Source organism: Perognathus longimembris, chromosome 7, assembly GCF_023159225.1.
Source record: "Perognathus longimembris pacificus isolate PPM17 chromosome 7, ASM2315922v1, whole genome shotgun sequence".
In the NCBI taxonomy this organism is placed as follows: domain Eukaryota; kingdom Metazoa; phylum Chordata; class Mammalia; order Rodentia; family Heteromyidae; genus Perognathus; species Perognathus longimembris.
The window spans coordinates 22,799,060-22,823,704 of NC_063167.1; the positions used below are offsets into that span (position 1 = coordinate 22,799,060).

The window sequence follows — 24,645 nt, forward strand, 5'->3', positions numbered from 1 at the left end:
GTTGAACATTTACCCAAATATTTAATAACTTTTGGCGTGGCACCTTTGTCCAATAATTTATGGTAGTTAGAAACATTATTAAAATATTTTTAGAAATACTAGGGAAAACGTAAAAGTTCCATATTGAAATACCAATTTACTTTTGGTAAAAGCATATTTTGTCAGCATGTAGAACCTTATTAATATTTTTTTAATTCAGAGACACTTGAAAATAATGGCTTAGTAGATCAAATTACATTTATTTTACTGTGTATGCCCAAAACATAGTATTTTTACATGTTCCTTCATTTCATAACTTTTTTTCTTGTGAGGTCTTGCTATGTATTTTCTAGTCTCCTTTACAATATAATGGCATATTAGATTCTCTAACTAAAATTTCATAAAGGGAGTTATGATCTTTAAAAAACATTTCTTACTGCTTTCAATTGGAAATAATTTTCAACACAAACATATACCAATCTTGTACAGGAACGCTGTGTTCATTTACCATATTAATTTGTACTGCTATATCAGAAGTAAAGTTCAGTTACTATGAGTGGAGTTTGTATTTTGTACTACAAAGTAATTAGATAAGAAAATAAATTATAACAAAAATTAAGTTGTGATAGGGATTATGAGCCTTGGCTCTGTTGACATTGTGGGCTGGATAATTCTTTGTTGGGTTGGGAGGTGGTGCTGTTCTGTGTATTACAGAATATTTAGAAATATCCCTGGCCTCTACACACTAGTTGCCAATAGCACCGCCTAATTGTAACAACCAATACTGTCTCTGTAGGGGCCAGGAGTGTAGCCCAATGATAGTGCATTTGTCTAGTGTTTGCAAAGCCTCAGGTTCACTTCCCAGATCCCCCTGAAAAAAATGTCTTCAGATATTACCACAAGATTTCTAGAGGGGCAAAACTGTTCCCTAGTCAAGAACCATTGCACTGAAGGAATAAAAAATATGAACAGAAACCCAAAGGAAAGGTTGCTATTATCCAAAAAGAATTGATCTTATTACCTGCCTTCTGAAATTGAATGCCTTAATAATAACAATAAATTATATTATGTATACATGTGTGTGAGAGAGAGAGAGAAATTATAAGCAAAAAGTAATAACCACAAATGCTGTCTGGGAACAAAAACTCATCCTCCATCTTCCTTCTTAGACTTTGGCCCTTTGGAGTCTAGGTCATACTTTACAAGTGGAGATGATTTCTGTGACCAGTAGGCATTCTTCACCAGCTACAAAGCTACACTGCCAATATGGTAGCCACTAGCCAAGTGTTAACTATTTTAATTAGGTAAAACTAGCCAGGCATGGGTTCAATCCCTTAAAAAAAGTAAAAAGTGAAAATAACTAAAATTCTCAGGTCTACTAGCCACATTTATGTGCATAGAAAGAAGTTATATTAGCCCAGATGGAGAAGAATATCTCAGAATATAGTCTTTGACAGTACCAAAGAAAAATTGCCAAGAAAACACAAAGTTCAAAGCTCAATCCTTATTTAAAAACAATAAAATAAATCATGGCTGGGGTAGGGCTTAAAATAAATCAGAGCTTAGCGGTAGAGTGCTTGCCTAGCATGCATGAAGCCCTGGGTTCGATTCCTCAGCACCACATAAACAGAAAAGGCTGGAAGTGGCATTGTGGCTCAAGAGGTAGAGCGCTAGCCTTGAACAAAAAGGAAGCCAGGGACAGTGCCCAGGCCCTGAGTCCAAGCCCCTGGACTGGCAAAAAAAAAAAAAAAAAAAAAAAAAAAAATATATATATATATATATATATATATATCATGCCAAAGAATTTTATCGTCAGTGCCAGGTTTGGTGGTTCATATCTGTAATCCCAACTACTCAAGAAACTGAGGTAGGGATGACATTGTCTAAAAAGAAATGTACTCTTTACCTGATTATGTAACTGTAACCCCTCTGTATCACCTTTATAATAACATTTTTTAAAGAAAAGCTGAGGGAGGAGGATCCTAAGTACAAGGCCAGATTAGGCAATTTTGCAAGACGCTGTTTTTCTTTTCTTTTTTTTTTTTTTGGCCAGTCCTGGGGCTTGAACTCAGGGCCTAAGCACTGTCCCTGGCTTCTTTTTGCTCAAGGCTGGCACTCTGCCACTTGAGCCATAGCGCCACTTCTGGCCATTTTCTGTATATGTGGTGCTGGGGAATTGAACCCAGAGCCTCATATATACGAGGCAGGCACTCTTGCCACTAGGCCATATCCCCAGCCCCAAGACGCTGTTTTTAAATGAAAAGGTCTTAGAGTGTAGCTCAGTAGTAGAGCACTTCTTAGCATGCATGCGGCCCTAGTTTCAACCTAGCACCACACACACACACATTTAAAGAGAGAGGAATAAGGAAGGAAAAAGGGAGGGAGGAAAGAGAGAAGGAAGGAAGATAGATAGATAGATAGATAGATAGATAGATAGATAGATAGATAGATAGGTAGATATAGACTGCAGCCGATTTAAAGCCCATTTCTTCACTTTCTAGAGTTAGCAGAGGATCCTTGAACCCTTAAGGTGCATGGATGTACTGCAGAGATCCAGGAATTCTTAAAATTATGTACTAAATTGTGTATATGTGCATTTTAAAGAGATTATTGCTTTCATCAGATCTTTAAAGGGGCCACTGACTCCATAAGAAGATAGGGATTACCTCCTTTAGGAATTATTTTGGTTTTGAATTATTTAATTTTTAATAGTCTTTTTAAAAAGGCTGTGTCAATATATTATACTTCCTAAAAACAGTTCCTCCCAAGAGGGAATGTGGCTTAGTGGTAGAGTGCTTGCCTAGCATACATGAGGCCCTGGGTTCAATTCCTTGGTACCACATAAATAAATTTAAAAATACATAAAATTTAAGAAATAGTTCCTCCTACTTTTGTTAGAAAGGTCCAGTATTTTTTCTTTCAACTTTATAAATTTTTGAAGGGCTTCCTTCTTGATTTTTATGAAATTCACATCACTAGTCACTATGAGATGGCTAGACTACTTAAATACTTTGAATAAACTACCTTGAGAATTACTGAAATTCCACTTTTATCCCCCCTTCCCTCTCTTAGCATAAACACCTGAATTTATTTTTAAAATAAATTTTTTATTAATAGAGGAATTTTCTCTTAATCTTTGGGCTTTGCTAATTTTGTTATTTCATTTTTTTAATAAGTGGAGCTTGACAGGGTAAAAAGGTTTGAAATTAAGTCTAACATGATTGTAAGCATCATTGGAAATGTTATAACTAAAATGCTTTGTTAATATATTGCCCAAGTCATGGATTTTTCTGTCTGCTCAGAATGCAGTTTTTATAGTAATGAATAGGCTTTGTAAATGTAACCTGTAACCTCCATTTTTCTTGTTGAAAACAGGTCTGAAGGTTGAAGTAACTCATTGTGGAACAATGAGGCGGAAATACCGTGTTTGTAATGTAACAAGAAGGCCTGCCAGTCATCAAACGTAAGAAAAGCTGGTGTTTGTCAGAGCAATGATGTGAAGCAGCTTGCTCTAGGTCATGAATTGGGTGTGTCTTGCAGGCTGATAGTGATATAAGAATTGTTCATGTCTGCTTTTCTTTCTTCCCAGCTTCCCTTTACAGTTAGAAAATGGCCAAACTGTGGAGAGAACAGTAGCTCAGTATTTCAGAGAAAAGTATACTCTTCAGCTGAAGTACCCACACCTTCCCTGTCTACAAGTGGGGCAGGAGCAGAAGCATACCTACCTGCCACTAGAAGTAATGTGTTTATATGCTTATGGATCTCTTCCTAGTCATCCCTATTTTGAGGGTTTTCTTTTCTTTTCTTTTTTTTTTTTTTTTTTGGCCAGTCCTGGGGCTTGGACTCAGGGCCTGAGCACTGTCCCTGGCTTCTTTTTGCTCAAGGCTAGCACTCTGCTGCTTGAGCCACAGCGCCACTTCTGGCTATTTTCTGTATATGTGGTGCTGGGGAATCGAACCCAGGGCCTCATGTATATGAGGCAGGCACTCTTGCCACTAGGCCATATCCCCAGCCCCTCTTTTCTTTTTTTTGCCAGTCTTCCAGTAGGCCATATTCCCCGCCCATTCTGAGGGTTTTATATGGCCTATAATTTAAATCACAATCTCACATTTATCTTGGAATTTGAACTTGTTTTTTGTTGTTGTTTTGTTCTGTTTGGTCATGGGACTTGAACTCAAGGCTTGGGCACTGTCCCTGAGCTTTATCTCTCAAGGCTAGTGCTCCTGAATGCCAAGTTGAGCCAACACACCACTTGCAGTTTTCTAAGGGTTAATTGGAGATGAGAGTCTCACAGACTTTCCTGCCTGGGCTGGCTTCGAACAGTGATCCTCAGATCTCAGCCTCCTGAGGAGCTAGGATTATAGGCGTGAACCACTGGCGCCTAGCTTGAACTATTTTTAAAATGATTCAAACTTTAATTCATTCTAAATTTCCATTAAATGAAACAATACAAAAGAAGTTCATCTATCATCCTAGCACTGTTAGTGCTCTGATATACTTCTTTCAGTCTTTTCATTCAGTCTTTACATAAAATTATATTTCATCTAATTATAATCATACTGTGAAGTAGTTTTGTTTATTGCTTTTTTACTTGACAAGACATTAAAAAGGAGAGGTTTGAGGAAACAGATTTTTTTTATTTCATACTAGTTCTTACAAAGTAGGAGCTAACAAAAAGATACAGATGTCTAGCATAAAACTTTTTTTTTTTACTGTGTAGGTCTGTAACATTGTAGCTGGGCAACGGTGTATCAAGAAGCTGACTGACAATCAGACATCCACTATGATCAAGGCAACAGCAAGATCTGCACCAGATAGGCAAGAAGAAATTAGCAGATTGGTTAGTACTTAACCCTAGAAACTGAATTTAAACATATTAGGGTGAGCTACACTATCTTTACCATCTAATACCTTTTAGCATTTCATGGACTGTCGAAATTAAAAGAGAGGTTGGAATAGATAAACCTTAGTTAACTCATGAAAAATCCTAATGTAAGCCTAGACTCTTTCATTAGATCCAGGGAACTGATTCTGCTAGAACTAATGTTTTAATTTAGTTAACTGGAAAATCTACCTAAAAGAAGAAGGAAGAAAAGATGTTAAGATATTGTAACTAGAAGTACTAGAAGTCTTAGCAATTGGTCAAGGATCGTATCAGACTGACAACTGTACAATCTAAATAATGAAGTGAAGGACAACTTCACTAAGGGGAAGAGAGGAGAGAAATACCAATACCACCTAATGAAATGAAAGTTAACATTTCACAGTGTATATATACTTCAGAACATCATGTTGTGCCAAATAAAATCATGCAATGATATCTGCCCATTTAAAAAATAAAGACATAAAACCAATAGGCAATTTAAAAGTGAAAGAACCTCCTAAAAGGGAAAAAAATATGGAAATACAACTATTGCACACAAAAAAATTAAATCCTTGAGAAGCAATTTTAAAGATTATTGGAAAAGGGTTACAGAACTGACTTCTTCATTTTGTAAGCCAATTACAAAAATTTTTTTGTCATTTTGGAAAGAAGGAAGGGAAATTATTACATAATTAGGAAAATAGAGCTGCTTCTCAATCTTTTTTTTTTTTTTTCCCCAGTCCTGGGGCTTGGACTCAGGGCCTGAGCTCCGTCCCTGGCTTCTTTTTGCTCAAGGCTAGCACTCTGCCACTGAGCCACAGCGCCACCTCTGGCCATTTTCTATATATGTGGTGCTGGGGAATTGAACCCAGGGCTTCATGTATATGAGGCAAGCACTCTTGCCACTGGGCCATATTCCCAGCCCCCTGGTTCTCATTCTTGATGTTTCTCTGATTCTACTATAATGTTATAAAAGCTGTCCCAAAACCTTTAATAGAAAAAGACTTTTTTTTTTTTTTTTGTCAGTTGTGGGGCTTGAACTCTGGGCCTGGGCACTGTCTGAGCTCTTCAGTTCAAGGCTAGCACTCTACCACTTGAGCCACAGCACTACTTCTGGTTTTCTGGTGGTCAGTTGGATATAAGAGTCTCACAGACTTTCTTGCCCAGGCTGGCTTTGAACCACAATCCTAAGATCTCAGCCTCTTCGGTAGCTAGGATTACAGGCATGAGCCACCAGCACACAGCTTCTATAACTCTTAACTAGTAGTTTTAACTCATTCATTACAGCTTAACTATTTAGAAAAGCAATATTTTTATAGTGGCTAAAATAATTGGCTTTATAGGGGGAAAGTGGGAGAGGAGTTAAGGGAATAGAATAGAAGGGTAGATCAATTCAAAGTACACTATGTATCTACCAAATAAAAACTACGTCTATGCTCATAAATAAAGAAAAAAAGTATAGGCTTTGAGCCAAGCATGCTAGTGCATGCCTGTAAATTCCATCACTTGGATGGCTAAGGCGGGAGGATTTCGAGTTTAGGCCAAACCTGGGCTACATTGGGAGACCCTGTTTCAAAAGCAAAAATGGACTTTGGAATGATACTCTGGGTTTGAGTAAATATCTAGTCATTGAATATGCATCGAGTCATTGGCTTTATTAAGTCATTTAGTTTTACCAAGCTTTAGTTTTGTCCTGTATAAAATACAGATTATATAAGGCCTACTGTTCTTTTTTGTTTTGGTAGTACTGGGTTTGAACTCCCAGTCTTGTGCTTACTAGGCAAGTGCTTTACTGTTTGAACCACACCTCCAACTCTTTTTGCTGTTATTTTTGAGACTCAGTCTTGCTTTTGCCCAAGCTGGCCTACATAAAAATCATCCCACCATAGCTGGGATGATAGTCATGCACCACCCTGTCCAGCTTTGTCTCTTGAGATGGTAGTTTCACAAACTCTTTTTTCCCAGACTGGCCTAGAATCTTGTTCCTCCCAATGTCATCCTCTCTTGTAGCTGAGGTGACAGGTATGTACCATAGCACACAGCTATTTGCTAAGGTGAGGTTTTGTGAACTCTTAGCCTAGAATGGCCTCAAACCACAATCCTCCTGATCTCTTTTTCCTCTGAGTAGCTGGGATTACATGTATGATCTACCAGCACCAAGCTCAAATCCTACTTTTATGGCATATGATAATTGTGAAAATTGTTAAACACTTAAACCAAGCATATCTTGGTAGTAGTTATATTTTATAATCTTACTGCAGAGTTACACTAAGATATCTAACATGAATAAGAGACTAGAATATAAAAGAGTAATATTGCCTAATTTAGAAAAGGCTTCTCCTGCTTATTGTGGGGAAAATCCTGATTACATATTTAAATTATGCAGTTTTTAATGGACTGTGCACAGTCTTGAATATCCTTCCCTTTGTAGTCTAGTTTGACCTTCACCCTGAGAGCAGGTGAAAGTGTTTTGAAAACAGCTGTTTTAGTACCCTTACATGGAAGATCCAACACTGAAATATAATCATTTTGTTTATAATGTAATACTATTTATCTGAAAATAATTGGAGTAAATTTTATAAGTTGTAAGTCAATGACTTTAATGTTTTCTATCAAGCTTGCATAAAATTGATAGTAAATGTCTGGATTCTCCATAATCAAAGGTTCTTTTTTTTCCCCCACCCTGTGGAACTGGGGATTGAACCCAGGGCCTTGTGAATACTAGACAAGCACTCTACCACTGATCTACATCCTGCCCAGTCAGAGGTTCTTAACCTTTTTTAGGTGAGGTATTTCTCTCTCTCAAAGCATATTATGTTTAATCATTTTAAAATACCATTTTCATCAATCAAAAATAGTCGATTTTTTTATTTTTCAATCCAACACATTTAAATTTTGCATAAATAGCAGGATGTTCACTTCCTCCAGTCCATTCATGACGCATAATTCCTCAAGCTAATATTCTCTGCTCTATTATTTGGACACCATTGATTAGATCTTATAAAATATACAGTTAACATAGTGGGGAAAAAAAGAGGTTCTGAAGTAAAGTAGGAGATCTAGGATAATTTTGAGAGTAAGAGCAAATTTTTCTGTTGTTAGGTACGGAGCGCAAATTATGAAACAGACCCATTTGTTCAGGAGTTCCAATTTAAAGTTCGGGACGAAATGGCACATGTAACAGGACGTGTACTTCCAGCTCCTATGCTCCAGTATGGAGGACGGGTAAATCCTTTTGATGTTTACTCCTGCACTTGTAGTTCATTGACTATAGAGAGAAGGGCATTCTAAGAAATTTTTGAATTTAGACCTTTTTTTTCTGCTTTTCCCAGGGCTTGAACTCAGGGCCTGGGCACTGTCCCTGAGCTCTACCACTTGAGATACAGCTCTCCTTCTGGCTTTTTTGGTAGTTTATTGGAGATAAGGATCTCAACAGATGTTGCTTCTTGGGATGGCTTTAAATTGCGGTCCTCAGATCTCAGACTCTTGAGTAGCTAGGATTACAGTCATGAGCCACCAGTGCCTGGCTAGACCTTTTTTTTTTTGGTTGTTTGTTCTAACAGTATAGTTTGTTACAAGGTGTCTTTGCCTTTAGTTTAATAGAATTCTTGGTTTTTAATGATAAAAGTACTAAATTGATTTGGCCAGTTCCATATAGAATATCAGAAATATATCAGTTTAGTAATTTGAAATACTATTTTCAGCTCATTGAAATAAACTGGTTTTTCCTACGTTATTCCCTTTTCTCCCACAGAATCGGACAGTAGCAACACCAAGCCATGGAGTATGGGACATGCGAGGAAAACAATTCCACACTGGAGTGGAAATCAAAATGTGGGCTATAGCTTGTTTTGCCACACAGAGGCAGTGCAGAGAAGAAATATTGAAGTAAGACATGACATTGCTTTGGTTTGGGGACATTTTTTGTGTTTAGATTTTTGTTCTTTAGTGGCACTAGAGATAAATCCAAGGCCTTGAACATACCACAGTCAAGCACTGTGTCACTGAGATCAACCTTAGCTCTGTGTTTAAATCTTAAATTAGGACCGGGAATATGGCCTGGTGGTAGAGTGCTTGTCAAAAATAAAAATAATAACCAGGTGCCAGGCTCATGTCTATAATCCTAGCTACTCAGGAGACTTAGGTCTGAGGATCACTGTTCAAAGCCAGTCTTGGCAGAACAGTCCATATGAGACTCTTATCTCCAATTAGCCATTCAAAATCCAGAAGTGGAGCTATAACTCAAAGTGGTCAAGCTCTAGCCTTGAGCAAAAGAGGTCAGCGACAGTGTCCAGGCTCTCAGTTTAAGCCCCACAACTGAAAAAAATTAAAATAAAAAATATTTTTAAATGCTCAGGATATAGTTGAATGATTCTGTTAATTCCCCAGTTCTTCTTATCAAAGTCACTGATTCATGTTTCTAGACACTCTAACAACTAGCTTTGCAGTATATAGCAACATTGTCTTTTTTTTTTTTTTTAATGGTACTAGAGATTTAACTCAGGGCAAGCACTCTCTACCTCTTGAGCAACACTTTGCTCCAGCCCTTTTTGCTTTAGTTAATTTTCAAATAAGAGTCTCACAATTTTTCCCAGGCCAGCCTGGACTGTGATACTTTTACTTAATGTTTCTCATAACTGGGATGACAGACAAGTGCAAGGAAGCCCAACTTTATTAGTTTTCTTCATCTATTCACCAGTTGGTGGACACCAAGGCTGATTCCACAGCTTGGCTATTGTGAATAGTGCTTCAATAACCGTGAGTGTGCAGGTCTCCCTCTTATATGTTGACTTGTACTCCCTTGGACATATACCCAAAAGTGGCATCCCAGGGTCATTTGGTAGGTCTGTCTTTAGAGTTGTTTTTTTGTTTTTGCCAGTCTTGGGCTTGCACTCAGGGCCTGAGCACTGTTCCTGGCTTTTTTTTTGCTCAAGGCTAGCACTCTGCCAACTTGAGGCACAGTGCCGGTTCTGACTTTTTGTGTATATGTGGTGCTGAGGGATCGAACCTAGGGCTTCATGTACATGAGGCAAGCACTCTTGCCAGTAGGCCATATTCCCAGCCCTTTAGAGTATTTTTGAAACCTCCATAGTAGTTATACTAATTTATATGGTATGAGAATTTCTATTCTTCCACATCCTACTAGCATGTGCTGTTTGTTTTTATGATTGCCATTCTGACTGGAATGAGATTAGAATTTCACCTATGAATGTATTCGGTAGCTATTAGTACTTCTTTTGAGAACTGTCCAATTCATTTGCCCATTATTAGTTGGATTATTTGTTCTTTGGTGTTTTAGTTCTTTGGATATTTGGGGTATTAAACTTTTATCAGTTGAATAGTTAGCAAGCATTTTTCTCCTACTGTGTGGGTCGTCCCTTCATTCTGGTCATTGTTTCCTTTAATGTGTAGAAGCTTTTTATTTGCTGTAATCCCATTAGTCAGTTCTTGCTCTTATGTCCTGGGCAATTGAACCTATATTTAGAAAATAATTACCTAGCCCCCTATCTTCCAGTGTTATCCCTATGTTTTCATGTAGTAGTTTTAGTGGTTTCTCCTTGTAGGGGTTTCACGGACCAGCTACGTAAAATTTCCAAGGATGCAGGGATGCCCATCCAGGGTCAGCCTTGTTTCTGCAAATACGCACAGGGGGCAGACAGCGTGGAGCCCATGTTCCGGCATCTCAAGAACACATATTCTGGGCTTCAGCTCATTATTGTCATTCTACCAGGGAAGACACCAGTATATGGTAAGCATGCCTTAAAACAACATTTTTCAGGGCTAGGTGTATAGGTCAGTGTTAGTGTATTTGCCTAGCATGTTTAAGAGCCCTAGATTCAATCTCCAGCACTGTAAATAAATATACATATATGTATGCATGTGTATATATTGCATTTTTGGCATATTTACCTTAGGATTTCACATCCTAAAGCTTTCAAGTACTAAAACATATTTTATGCTGTAGTTTTTCCAACCACATATTGTTACTTTTAGATAAAACTATAAGATAAATAGTTCAATAAAGGACCTTTAGAAATTCAAACCCCAGTATCGAGAGAGAGAGAGAGAGATCCTTAGAAAAGAGTTTTAGTAGCTAAAACAGACATCAAGACAGAGGTTAAGAAAAGAATATTTAATAAAAATGGTGCTGAGGTAGCTGGGAATATGGCCTAGTGGCAAGAGTGATTGCCTCCTATACATGAAGCCCTGGGTTCGATTCCCCAGCACCACATATATGGAAAACGGCCAGAAGGGGCGCTGTGGCTCAGGTGGCAGAGTGCTAGCCTTGAGCGGGAAGAAGCCAGGGATGGTGCTCAGGCCCTGAGTCCAAGGCCCAGGACTGGCCAAAAAAAAAAAATGGTGCTGAGGTAACTTGAGTATCTATATAATGTAGCAGGTTAAAAGCATGGAACTGGAGTGAACCTGTGTGGCTCAGTATCAAGTATTGAATAAACTAACCATACCAAGCTATTTTCTATGGAACTAATAATATCTAACATATATGATTGGACGCAAAATAATATTCCGTGAGATAGTAAATTAAATATAAATAATTGTGTATTGGAAAAGCATAAAGAAAATAACTTTCAAACAGCTAAATGGAGTAAAATAAATTTATCTAGAACAATAGAAAGGGTCTGAGAATGTAGCTCAGTGATAGATCATTTGCGTAGCATACACAAGACCATAGGCCAGTTTCCAACACACACACACACACACACACACACACACACACACACGCGATAGAAAAAAAATCACAAAGAAAATTGTTAGAATTTTTTTTTTTTTGCCAGTCCTGGGGCTTGAACTCTGGGCCTAGTTGCTGTCCCTGAGCTTCTTTTGCTCAAGGCTAGCACTCTCCCACTTGAGCCACAGCACTACTTCCAGCCCTTTCTGTTTATTTGGTACTGAGAAATCAGACGCAGGGCTTCATGCATGCTAGGCAAGCACTCTACCCCTAAGCCACATTCCCAGCCCCTTGTTTGGTTTTTTGTTTTGTTTTTTTTTTTCTGTACTGTGGATTGAACTCAGGGCCTCTTGCTTGCTAGGGCAAGTACCTTATCAACTGAGCCATATCTTTCACCCCTCTCTGCTTTATTTTTGTTTGTTTTTTTAATTCTGGTTCTGGGGCTTGAACTCAGTGCTTGGGGGGGCTATACTTGAGCTTTTTTGCTCAAAGCTACTACTCTACCACTTGAGCGCTCCACTTCCAGCTTTTTTTGTGTGTGTGTGATTAATTAGAGGGAAGTCTCTTGGACTTTCCTATCTGGGCTGGCTTTGAACTACGATCTATCTGAGTAGGTAGAATTACAGGCGTGAGCCACTTGCACCTAGCTTGTTTTGGTTATTTTCAAGGTGAGATTTCAATTTATGCTTTGACTAGTCTGGGCTGTGCTCCTACTTATGCTCCCTCAAGTCACTGTGGATGATAGGTATGCATGTGCCACTAAGCCTAGTCATTCTGCTTCCCCTGCACATGAGTAAAAGGTATGTGCCACTGTACTTAGCTATTGGTTGAGATGGAGTCTTTCAAACTAATTTTGCCCAAGCTGACCATGAACTATAATAATCCTCTTATTACCTACCTAGTAGCTAGGATTACTTTTTGGTTGGAGGTTTTTTTGTGTATGTGTGTGTTTGCAATACTTGAGATTAAACTGTGATCTCACATTTGCTAAGTGCAATGTAACTTGTGCTATGCTCTAATCTTAATTTTTTTTGGTATTTTACAAATATATTACTAAAGGGCTGGGCACCATGGCTTGCACCTGTAATCCTAGCTACTCAGGAGACTGAGATCTGAAGATCACTGCTCAAAGCCAGCTAGGAAAGGAAAGTCCCAGTGAGACTCTTAACTCCAATTAACCACTCAAAAACGGAATTAGTACTGTGTTCAAGTGATAGAGTGCTAGCCTTGAGCACAAAGAGGCTCAGGGATAGTGCCCAAACCCAGAGTTCAAGCCCCACAACTGATAAAAACCAATTGGTTGTCAAAATACTTCTGGCAAATGAAACCAATAAAAACTAGCTTATCATTATTTAAAATGCTCATACGGATTGTTTCAATAAGTGAGAAAATTCTACACTTTTAAGAATAATGAAAAAAATGTGATCCATAACTTCTCAAGAAAAGCTATTAGACATATGAGAAAATATTTGTTTTTATCAGCAAAATACTCAGTAAAAAATTAGCTACTAAATTAGCAAACATTTAATTACACTTTTATTGCTGTGAGTATATCATAACTTTAATCTTAGTGCTTTGCTGATAGAATTCAAGTTGATAATATCTGTTCTATTGAAAATACACATATGTGTTTTTAGTCTTCAATTTGGTATTTCTTTTTTTTTTTTTTTTTTTTTGTCAGTTGTGAGGCTTGAACTCAGAGTCAGATGCTGGCCTTAGCTCTTTTGCTTAAGGCCAGCACTCTACCACTTGGAGCCATTTCCGATTCTTTGGTGCATAATTAGAGATAAAAGTCTCACTTTCTTCCCCAAGCTGGCTTTGAACCTCAATCCTCAGATCTCAGCCTCTTGAGTAGTTAGGATTATAGATGTGAGCCACTAGCACCTGGCTGCAATTTGGTACTCCTAACTATTCAGGAGAAAGAAATTAGTCAGGGTCATGCCTGTATCCTAGGAACTCAAGTGACAGAGATCTGAACATTGTAGTTCAAAGCCAGCCTCTGCAGACAAATCTAAGAGTTAGCAGAAAGCTGGAGGTGTGGTTCAAGTGATAAACACAACCATTAGCAAAAATAATAACTAAGCAAGAATGATGCTAGGCGCTGAGTTCAAGCCCTAGTACTAACACATACACAAAGAAGAGGGGGAAGGGGAAGGAGAGTATACTGTAGAAATTTTCCCATGCACATTTTTATAATATGATGATATTTAAGAAGCTAAACCTTTCAGACAACAGGACAGTTTAACAAAATGAACATCAGGAAGCCAAAATGAGATTGCAAGGGAGTCTAATGGGAGATGATGGATGGATGAATGAAAAAGGGTACAGGAAACAAATGACAAGAATACTCAGTGTACACATGTGATAAAGAAAGTGGGAAATGTGAAATGAGTCTGGGGGAGTAGATGTGATAGGGAGAATAATGGGAGGGGTAACTGATCAAGAAGCACCTTAGATTAAATTGTAACCAGCTTATACAACCTTTTGAAATTCAGAGTAAAATAAAAATTATTCTTTAAAAAATTGCCAAAATTGGGCTAGGAATGTGGCTTAGTGGTAGATGCTTGCCTAAGCATGCATGAAGCCTTGGGTTCGATTCCTCAGTATCACATAAACAGAAAAGGCTGGAAGTGGCACCATGGCTCAAGTGGTAGAGTGTTAGCCTTGAACTAAAGAAGTTTAGGGACAGTGCCCAGGCCCTGAGTTCAAGCCCCAGGACTGGCCAAAAGAAAACAAAACCTGCTAAAATTGTTGGACACTGGGGCCTCACACCTGTAATTCTAGTTACTCAATAAGCTGAGATCTCAGGATTGAGGTTCAAAGCCAGCCTGGGCACGAAAATCCATGAGACTTTTATCTCCAGCTAAACACCAGAAAATTGGAAGTGGCACTGTGGTAGCTAGCTTTGAGCTGAAGGGCTCAAGGACAGTGCCCGTCCCAGAATTCAAGCCCCATAACTGACAAAATAAATAAATCAATAAAAGATAGTTTAAAGGTTGTGATAAAATACAGAGAGCTGTATTTTACTTTAAACAACTTTCAAATCAATAAAAAGGTAATAACCCTACTGAAAAATAAACAAAAGGCAGAAAACAGAAAAGCAAATAGTTATCTTCTAAAACATGCTCAGTATTATTGGGTCATTCAAGAAATATTAACTAGGCCAAGTATAGCAAACCTAGCTACTCATGAGACGAGATCTAGAAAAATCACAGTTGAGAGCCAGCCTGAGCAAAACTTTACCAGACCAGAATCTCAACCAATAAGATGGATGTAATGACACATTTGTCATCCTAGCCACAGTAGGAAGCATAAATAGGAGAAACAGGGCTGGGGATATGGCCTAGTGGCCAGAGAGCTTGCCTTGTATACATGAGGCCCTGGGTTCGATTCCCCAGCACCACATATACAGAAAACGGCCAGAAGTGGCGCTGTGGCTCAAGTGGCAGAGTGCTAGCCTTGAGCAAAAAGAAGCCAGGGACAGTGCTCAGGCCTTGAGTCCAAGCCCCTGGACTGGCAAAAAAAAAAAAAAAAAAAAAGCTATAAAACATATATTACCACTAATATCTAAAATAAAAGTATCAAAAAATTCTTTAAAAATGAATGACAGGAATGTAAAACAGGTCCTATCCAGAGCACAGGTATTAGTGGGAAGTGGATGAGGAACAAATGGAGATTGGTTCGAAGGAAAATTAATTTGGTCAAAATACTTTATGTAATGTGTAAAAATGGAACAATGAATCTTGTTGAAATTAATTTTAGAAGAGAGAAGGAGGGATGAGAGTGAAGGAATGGGTAAGTCTGATCAAAATACATGGTATGCATATATGAGCATGTCAAAATGAAACCATTTTGTCAACAACAGTTGTTATTGGGATAATGCTTTTTAGGGCTTGAGCTCAGGGACTGAGGGACTGGGGCACTGTCCCTGAGCTCTTTTGCTCAAGGTTAGTGCTCTACCACTTGAGCCACAATTCCACTTCCGGTTTTCTGGTGGTTAATTGGAGATAAGATTATCACAGAGACTTTTCTCCCCGGGATGGCTTCAAACCACGATCCTGAGATATCAGCCTCTTGAGTAGCTAGGGTTACAAGCGTGATCCTGGCTCATGATGCTATTTTTTTTTTTTTTATGATGAAGGAACAGTGTTTTTCCTGAGCTGTTTAAGTTCATAATTAGGACAGACTACTGTAAACAAGACAGACTATCAGAGCAGCAGGATGTGCGGTGCACATCACACAGCAAAGGACTGTCTCAAAGTAGTGGCTTAGGAGTCTGCTTATATAGTACATAAAACATTGAAGAAAAAGTTTTAGGGAAGTAACCAAACCAAAAACAAAGGAAAAAGGGAAAGCAATCCTAGGATTCAGAGTGGGAAAGTGGGAAGGGAAGGTAAGTGTATGGTAATTACTAAAGTTTGCTCACAGATGCCTCTGGAGCCTTTTCTGAACTGATATGGATTGTAAGGGAAAATTTACACCCCATCTTGAGTCTCGAAAAGTGGAGCAGGATAGAATGACCATATGTTTTTGTAAATCTGTGTCTTTTGTATCAGAGAAGGAAAGCAGCTAGCCCCTCTATGTCTTAGTTGTCTATTTCAAGACTCCATCCTAGGGGCTGGGGATATGGCCTAGTGGCAAGAGTGCTTGCCTCGTATACATGAGGCCCTGTGTTCAATTCCCCAGCACCACATATACAGAAAATGGCCAGAAGTGGCGCTGTGGCTCAAGTGGCAGAGTGCTAGCCTTGAGCAAAAAGAAGCCAGGGACAGTGCTCAGGCCCTGAGTCCAAGGCCCAGGACTGGCCAAAAAAAAAAAAAAAAAAGAATCCATCCTATTTGAGGGAGGCATGTGCTTGTTTTCCTCAGTGGTTAAAACATAACTTTTAATAGAGAGATTAAAAAATTATCACTAAGTAATTAAGCTAATTTTTAAGGCAGTACCCTTTAAGTTTTTATAGCTTTGTTTCAATATTGGTGTAACTTTGGGCATTCTGTAACACAACAATGCATTTCAGGTGGGATGCATACTAACTTTATGTCTAGTAAGTAAATTTATTTTCAGAGTTTTTTCTGACTAGTGGTACTTCTTGTGTTTGTTCCATAGCGGAGGTAAAACGTGTAGGAGATACCCTTTTGGGTATGGCTACACAGTGTGTGCAAGTCAAGAATGTGATAAAGACATCTCCGCAAACTCTCTCAAACTTGTGCCTAAAGATAAATGTTAAACTTGGAGGAATCAATAATATTCTTGTACCTCATCAAAGGTAAGCTTATCACTTAGGGAAATACTTATTACTTTCATCTTCAGGGCTGGGAATATGGCCTAGTGGCAAGAGTGCTCGCCTCGTATACATGAAGCCCTGGGTTTGATTCCTCAGTACCACATATATAGAAAATGGCCAGAAGTGACACTGTGGCTCAAGTGGCAGAGTGCTAGCCTTGAGCAAAAAGAAGCCAGGGACAGTGCTCAGGCCCTAAGTTCAAGGCCCAGAACTGGCCAAGAAAAACAAACAACAACAACTTTCATCTTTATTTTTCTTCATATGCCCAAATATTGCTATCTGTGTTAGAGGCAACCTCAGTGACTCTTGCCATAGGATGGCAAGGTTAAGTTGTTCTCCTGTAAATCCTCACTCTCTACCAATTTTCATTAAGTATGCAACATACCTCTTGCCTGACCAGAAAGCATGGAGAACTTTCTTATTCTTTACATTTCTTTTATTTGGTAATCATCAAGCTGTTTCATGAGGCTATTTACCTACCTAGAATATGAGTGTGGAAAGTAGGGGCTGGCAGAGGGGCAATGTAACTAATCAATCAACTTTTTTTTTCTTTTTGGCAGTACAGAGGTTTGAACTCAGGATTTTACACTTGCTTGTCAGCTACTCTACCACTTGAACCACACCCTCACCTTTTTTTTTGGCCAGTCCTGGGCCTTGGACTCAGGGCCTGAGCACTATCCCTGGCTTCCTTTTGCTCACTCTGCCACTTGAGCCACAGCGCCACTTCTGGCCGTTTTCTGTATATGTGGTGCTGGGGAATCGAACCCAGGGCCTCATGTATACGAGGGAAGCTCTCTTGCCACTAGGCCATATCCCCAGCCCCCACCCTCACCTTTTCACTCTGATTATTTTTTAAATAATGTCTCAATTCTTGCCTAGATTTGCCTGGTCCATGATCCTCCTACTTATAGTTGCTGCTGTAACAGGCACTTTCTACCTTGCCCATCTTTTTCTATTGAGATAGGACCTCCTGAACTTTTTTTTTACCCAGTTGGGCCTCAAGTCATGATCTTCCTGGTCTCTACTTCCCAAGTAGCTATGATTACATGCATGAGCCACCATCATCAGCTTGAGCACCTTCTTTAAAGCTCTTGAAATATTCAACACTATAACCTAAAAACCTATATTGTTCAGACCACTGAGGAGAGAAGGCTGCTAAACAGTAGGTTCCATTTTCATAGCTGAAGCAACTAGGGCTCAAAAGTTAAGTATTTGGCGGCTTTTGTTTTTTTTTTTTTTTTTTTTTTGGCCAGTCCTGGGCCTTGGACTCAGGGCCTGAGCACCATCCCTGGCTTCTTCCCTCTCAAGGCTAGCACTCTGCCACCTGAGCCACAGCGCCCCTTCTGGCCATTTTCCATATATGTGGTGCTGGGGAATCGAACCGAGAGCTTCATGTGTAGGAGGCAAGTGCTCTTGCCACTAGGCCATATTCCCAGCCCCGGCGGCTTTTGTTTTTTGGCGCCCATACTGGGGCCTAGGTGCTATTCCTGAGCTTCAAGATCTAGTGCTCTACCAATTGAGTCACAGCTCCACTTACAGCTTTTTTGGTGATTACTTAGAGATAAGAGTCTCATAGACTTTCCTGCCTGGGCTAGCTTCAAACCACAATCCTCAGATCTCAGTCTCCTGAGATTACAGACCTGAACTACCAGCACCTGGCCAAATTAGGTGTTTTGACGAGCATGTACCACAAATAAGCATTAGAACAGTGTTTGACCCATGTGTGGTCTTTTGGTCCCATTTTTTTTCCAGTCTCTCCTCTACCTTATGAGATGAGGCTCATGAAACAGATGGATTTTATCAATAGACTCAAAGACTAAGAAACAGTGTCCAGATTTTAAAGGATGATTGGGATTTTTGTTTGGTTAGTTGGTGTTTTGTCTTATTTTGTGTGTGTGTGTATATGCTGGCACAGGGGCTTGAACTCGGGGCCTGAGCACTCTCCCTGAGCTTTTTTACTTTAGGTTGGTGCTCTGTCACTTTAGTCACAATTCTACTTCTGGCTTTTTGTTGGTTACCTGAAGATAAGAATTTCAAAGACTTCCCTGCTCAAGTGGGCTTCAAACCACAATCTTCAGCTCTCATTCTCCTTAATAGCTAGGAATACAGGCATGAACCACTAGTGCCAGGCTAAAGGGTGTAGTTTTATGGTGAAAGGAAATACTATCAACTTTAAGGGTATGTTACTCAAACTTATTCTTTTTTTAATTAAATTTTATTGACAAGGTGTTGTGCAAAGGGGGTACAGTTACATAATAAGGCAGTGAATATATTTCTTTTGCGGGGGGGGGCCCAGTCCTGGAGCTTGGACTCAGGGCCTGAGCACTGTCCCTGGCTTCTTTTTGCTCAAGGCTAGCACTCTGCCACTTGAGCCACAGCACCACTTCTGGCCATTTTCTGTATATGTGGTGCTGGGGAATTGAACCCAGGGCCTCATGTATATGAGGCAAGCACTCTTGCCACTAGGCCATATCCCCAGCCCCGAATATATTTCTTGTGATATCTTACACCCTCATTTTTCTTTCCCTTCCCTAGATCAAGTAGGCATATATACAATATCCAGTGTATCAAAATCATATACAGTAACCATGTAGGGTACGCCACAGGAAATTCACCTAGAACTTTAAAGATAATGTCAACAGTAGAATCTTCCTGTGTCCTTCTCTTGGAGTTGTTTTTGCTTATCCTCATCTTATATGATCGTGTTCAAGTTTATTCTTGAAAGGATATAGTGTAGGCTTTCCATGATCACTTTGAATCTAAAGTTTGTAAGTCAATGTAAGTTATTTTTAGTTGATAAAAGTTGATAAAAATTAGTGGGTTAATATGAATAAGTTAATCACTTTATTCCTATTAGACAGAATGCTAGCATCAGTTGTTCTTTTCTTTTCTTTTTTTTTTTTTGCCAGTCCTGGGGTGTGGACTCAGGGCCTGAGCACTGTCCCTGGCTTCTTTTTGCTCAAGGCTAGCACTTTGTCACTTGAGCCACAGCGCCACTTCTGGCCATTTTCTGTATATGTGGTGTTGGGGAATTGAACCCAAGGCTTCATGTGTAGGAGGTGAGCACTTTACCACTAGGCCATATCTCCAGCCCCACATCAGTTGTTCTTTGAAACCCTAGCACCACTGCTTAAAACAATAAGTAGCTCTCCATAAAACATCACAGAGATTGTTATGACAGCTTTTACTTCATTGACCCAGCACCCATAAATTAAAAGAATAAATCAAAAAGGGTGAAAAAGTGCAGCAGTGGAGCTCACTGGACACTGATGAAAGTGAACTATACAACTTGTATGTGAAGACAGGAGGGAGGGACTGGGAGAGAGAGAACAAAAGATACTGTATGAAAGGAAATATACTTACTACCTGACTCATGTAATTGTAATCCCTCTGTACATCACCTCTATAATAACAATAAAGTAAATTAATTTTAAATATAATAAATGTCAGTAGTTCAGTCATGTACAGCTATCTAGATAAGATTTTCTCTATTCTGTCAGTGGCCTGCAGTTGTGTTGCAATTGTCTAAAACATATAATTGAATGATGAAAAGAATGAATTATCTAACCTTCTTAAAATTGTATGTAAGACCTTCTGTGTTCCAGCAACCAGTGATCTTTTTGGGAGCAGATGTCACTCACCCACCTGCTGGTGATGGAAAGAAACCTTCCATTGCTGCTGTGAGTATCCTTAGGCAGATTTACGTTATCTTAGGTTCAGACCAAGGGCTGGATGCATAGATCAAGTGGTAGAACACCTGCCTAGCAAGCACTAGGCTCTGGTGTCACCACTACCACCCCCCCACATAAAAAAAGGTTAAATAACATTTTGGTTTCAACTTCTTGAGTTTTAGTAATAATTTCTTGTAAGCAACTCTTTTTCTTTCTTTCTTAGCAGTACTAGAGTTTGATTTTTTTTTTTTTTTTTTTTTGGCCAGTCCTGGGGCTTGGACTCAGGGCCTGAGCACTGTCCCTGGCTTCTTCTTGCTCAAGGCTAGCACTCTGCCACTTGAGCCACAGCGCCACTTCTGGCCATTTTCTGTATATGTGGTTCTGGGGAATCGAACCCAGGGCCTCATGTATACGAGGCAAGCACTCCCGCCACTAGACCATATCCCCAGCCCTAGAGTTTGAATTCAGGGCTGTATGCTTGCTAGTCAGGTGTTCTGCTGACCCACACAACTAACCCTTTTTGTACTAGTTATTTTGAAATAGGTTCTCCCATTTAGGCCCACATCTGGACTACCATTCTCCTGTTTTATGTTTCTTACTGTAGCTGAGTGACAGGCACACACCACTATACCCAGCTTCTTCTGTTGAAGTAGGGGAAAGGTGTCTTGGGAACGTTTTTTTTGTCCCAGCTGGCCCAGAATTGCAGTCCTCCCAATCTCAGCTTCCTATACAGTTGGAATGACATCATGAACCACTGGTCTCAAGAACTTTTTATCCTTGCTAGACCCAAACCAGAATCATCATGATTTCAGCTTCCCAAGTAGCTAGGATAGGATTACAGGTGTGAACCATCATACCTACCTTGGAAGCAACTTTAAAGAATGTTCTTTGGAAGCTTCACAAAGAGTGATCATTCTGGTATGGTGGGGAGGTCTCAGTGCCATGTAAAAATCAAATTTGTTTATTTCCTTACTGAAATCAAAGTCAGTTTTCCATTTTTGAATCATGGCCCTTAATATAGGTTGCCCTGGGAGAAAGAGTATAGAAGCAGAGTGGTAAGCTGAAGCTGTGATCAGAATAATGTTGTTAAATCTCCTTTGCTCCAGGCACATAACAGTTTTAAACAAGGCACAGACCAATAGACTAAGTTAGCCATTCTCAAAACCAAAATTGAATTTTAAGTGTGTGTGTTTGTTTTATGGTTTGAAGTTATAATCTTGCACTTGCCAAGCAGGTACTCTACCACTTCAGCCATTCTACCAACCCTCCAAGATTGACTTTTCCAATGATCAGTTTTAGGGGGGTTGGAGGCATAGCCCAGGTGGTAGAGCACCAGCCAGTGAGCAAAAGCATCAGATACTGAGTTCAAGTCCTGATCTCAGACAAGGACAAAAAGGAATAACCAAATATCAGATTTAGAACACCAGTACAACCCACTAAGACTCAAGATATCTTTTCTAAAACTTTGTAATAAGGAGGGAAAAATTCATGATTTTTAAAGTTTATAAAGTAGGAATACGGCTCAGTGGTAGAGCATGTTCCTAGCATGTATAAGGCCCTGGGTTGAATCCTAGCACCACAAAAATAAAATGTACATAACATAATCCTAGAATGGTGCTGAGGTCTTAATGGTTTCTGAGATGTGTTACTAAAATAGAAAAGAAAGGCATGGCTTGAATTGGTTGCCCCATTGTTCTTAATTCCTTTCTCTTATTCTCATGTGCATGTCTTTTCCTTATCTAATTAATCTAGCTAAAAGAAGTAGAATTTAATTGTTAAATGTAAAGTACCAGGATACCTATGGAAAATAGTTTTTGACATGATTCTGGGTCTTTATTCTGTTCTTCACTGGAATTATCTATTGTGATTATTCTGAAAGTAAACAGAGGGTGGTTATAGTAAAACGTAACTATCAATGAAATTCACATAGTTTTCATGATTGTCTGTTTTTCCTTGTTTTCCAACCTAGGTTGTGGGTAGTATGGATGCCCACCCAAGCAGATACTGTGCCACAGTAAGAGTTCAGAGACCCCGACAGGAGATCATTCAGGACTTGGCCTCCATGGTCCGGGAACTTCTCATCCAGTTTTATAAGTCAACTCGGTTCAAACCTACTCGTATCATCTTTTATCGGGATGGTGTTTCAGAGGGACAATTTAGACAGGTTGGTCACCTAGGATCTCTTTAGACTATGCTCAAATCAAATGTTGTGCTTATAATAAGTTTTTGTTTTGTTTTGTTTTGTTTTGCCAGTCTGGGCCTTGGACTCAGAGCCTGAGCACTGTCCCTGGCTTTTTTTTTGCTCAAGGCTAGCACTCTGCCACTTGAGCCACAGCGCCACTTCTGGCCGTTTTCTATATATGTGGTGCTGGGGAATTGAACCCTGGGCTTCATGTATATGAGGCAAGCACTCTTGCCACTAGGCCATATTCCCAGCCCTATAATAAGTTTTATATGTAGTTCTGAAGTTTAAATCCTAAAGCCTTGAATTCCTAAAATCAAAATTTGATATTTATGTAGATCTTCCTTTTTTTTGTTTTGTTTTGTTTTGTTTTGTTCTTGTTGCTAGTCCTGGGGCATGGACTCAGGGCCTGAGCACTGTCCCTGGCTTCTTTTTGCTCAAGGCTAGCACTCTACCTCTTGAGCCACAACGCCACTTCCAGCTTTTTTCTATATATGTGGTGCGGAGGAATTGAACCCAGGGCTTCATGTATACAAGGGAAGCACTTTACCACTAGGCCATATTCCCAGTCCCAGATCTTCCTTTCTAACATATTTGCTGCTGATTTGTAAGCCTCTGCAAAGAGGTAAAATGAAAAGTATATAGTGCTAAGAAGTGATAAGATTAGGAAATCAGTAGATTTAAATCACTATATTACTTTTGAAGTATGTAAAATAGAACAAATGTTAAATTTTACATTGCCTCTTCTCTAGGTATTATATTATGAACTACTAGCAATTCGAGAAGCCTGCATCAGTTTGGAAAAAGATTATCAACCTGGGATAACCTACATTGTAGTTCAGAAGAGACACCACACTCGATTATTTTGTGCTGATAGGACAGAAAGGGTAAACTTATAATCTGTTGTAACACTCCTGTGCGCCACACTTAAACAATGTAGTTCATAGAACACCGAACAGGTGTCCTTTGTCACCAGTTCTCTCTCTTCTCTGCCTTTCTCCTCCTCCTTCCTCCCTCTTCCTCTCCCTTTCTTTGCATTGCTGGGGCTTGAATCCAAGGCATCTTAGGCAAGCACTCCATAAGGATAATTGATTTAATCTTCACAAATACTATGAGATAATAATTATTATCATCCTCATCTTGCACATGAGGAAACTACAGTGTCACATAGAGTCTGGCAGGGTGGCTGAAATGGTAGCCCGCATGCCAGGCAAGAAGGAGGCCCTGAGTTCAAACCTCAGAACTGCCAAGGGAAAAAGAAAGAAAAGAGATTAATAACTTTTGAAGGTTGGTGTCACATGTTGGCTGTATGGCTGTGCCACCTCTCTAATAGCAGTAGTAACAATGTTTCACAGCCTTCATGTTGTTAACAATTTTGACTCCAAATTAGTAGGTACATTTCCAAACCTAGAAAACCTAAATTACATCAAACGATTATGGATATCTGAAATTTAACAATGACACTCATCCTTTTGCTTACTTTTCTTTCACCCTTGCTCTAATACTACTAATAATAATAGGTAGGAGGTAGAGTTCAGGAAACAGAAGTGAGACACTATGCCCTAATATAAGTAGAAACTGTGATATGAACTCAGGCATTCTGCTGACAAATAGATATAACTTTGTACATATTGTGTATTACTAATTGGTGAGAATAGACTTAAGAGTTATCGATCTTTGTGGGGGAGGAGAAAGTGGCATTCTACAACTTGAGCCGCATCCGCAGCCTGGCATTTTGCTGAGTAATTGGAGATACAGGGCACAGACATGTCTTTCCAGGCTGGCATCAAACCATGATCCTTCAAGTCTCAGCCTCCTTCTGAGGTTCCTGCCCCATTGTGGCTGAGTGCAGTAGCACAGACCTGTAATGCTAGCTACTTGGGAGACAGATATAGGAGGACCACAGTTCAAGGCCAGCCTGGGAAGCAAGTCCACAATACTCTGTCTCCACACTGGTTGGTTAAGGTGGCATGTACC

At 39.4% G+C, this 24,645-nt stretch overlaps 1 protein-coding gene across 5 annotated transcripts in view; it reads left to right on the top strand.

The window, feature by feature from the left end:
- Ago3 (argonaute RISC catalytic component 3) overlaps nucleotides 1–24,645 on the top strand; it is a 75,159-nt gene that overhangs the window by 37,581 nt on the left and 12,933 nt on the right. For 4 of the 5 annotated variants that reach the window (XR_007211564.1, XM_048350883.1, XM_048350886.1 and 1 more), the window contains 10 exons: nucleotides 3,355–3,442; nucleotides 3,569–3,716; nucleotides 4,700–4,819; nucleotides 7,946–8,068; nucleotides 8,598–8,731; nucleotides 10,408–10,592; nucleotides 16,638–16,797; nucleotides 20,405–20,495; nucleotides 22,456–22,650; nucleotides 23,421–23,555. Coding sequence is in view for 4 of the 5 variants with exons in the window: in XM_048350883.1 (XP_048206840.1) it covers nucleotides 3,355–3,442; nucleotides 3,569–3,716; nucleotides 4,700–4,819; nucleotides 7,946–8,068; nucleotides 8,598–8,731; nucleotides 10,408–10,592; nucleotides 16,638–16,797; nucleotides 20,405–20,495; nucleotides 22,456–22,650; nucleotides 23,421–23,555 (1,379 nt within the window). In the remaining variant the exon portion in view is untranslated. The remainder of the gene's footprint in view (nucleotides 1–3,354; nucleotides 3,443–3,568; nucleotides 3,717–4,699; nucleotides 4,820–7,945; nucleotides 8,069–8,597; nucleotides 8,732–10,407; nucleotides 10,593–16,637; nucleotides 16,798–20,404; nucleotides 20,496–22,455; nucleotides 22,651–23,420; nucleotides 23,556–24,645) is intronic. The other variant, XM_048350884.1, reaches the window with a different exon arrangement.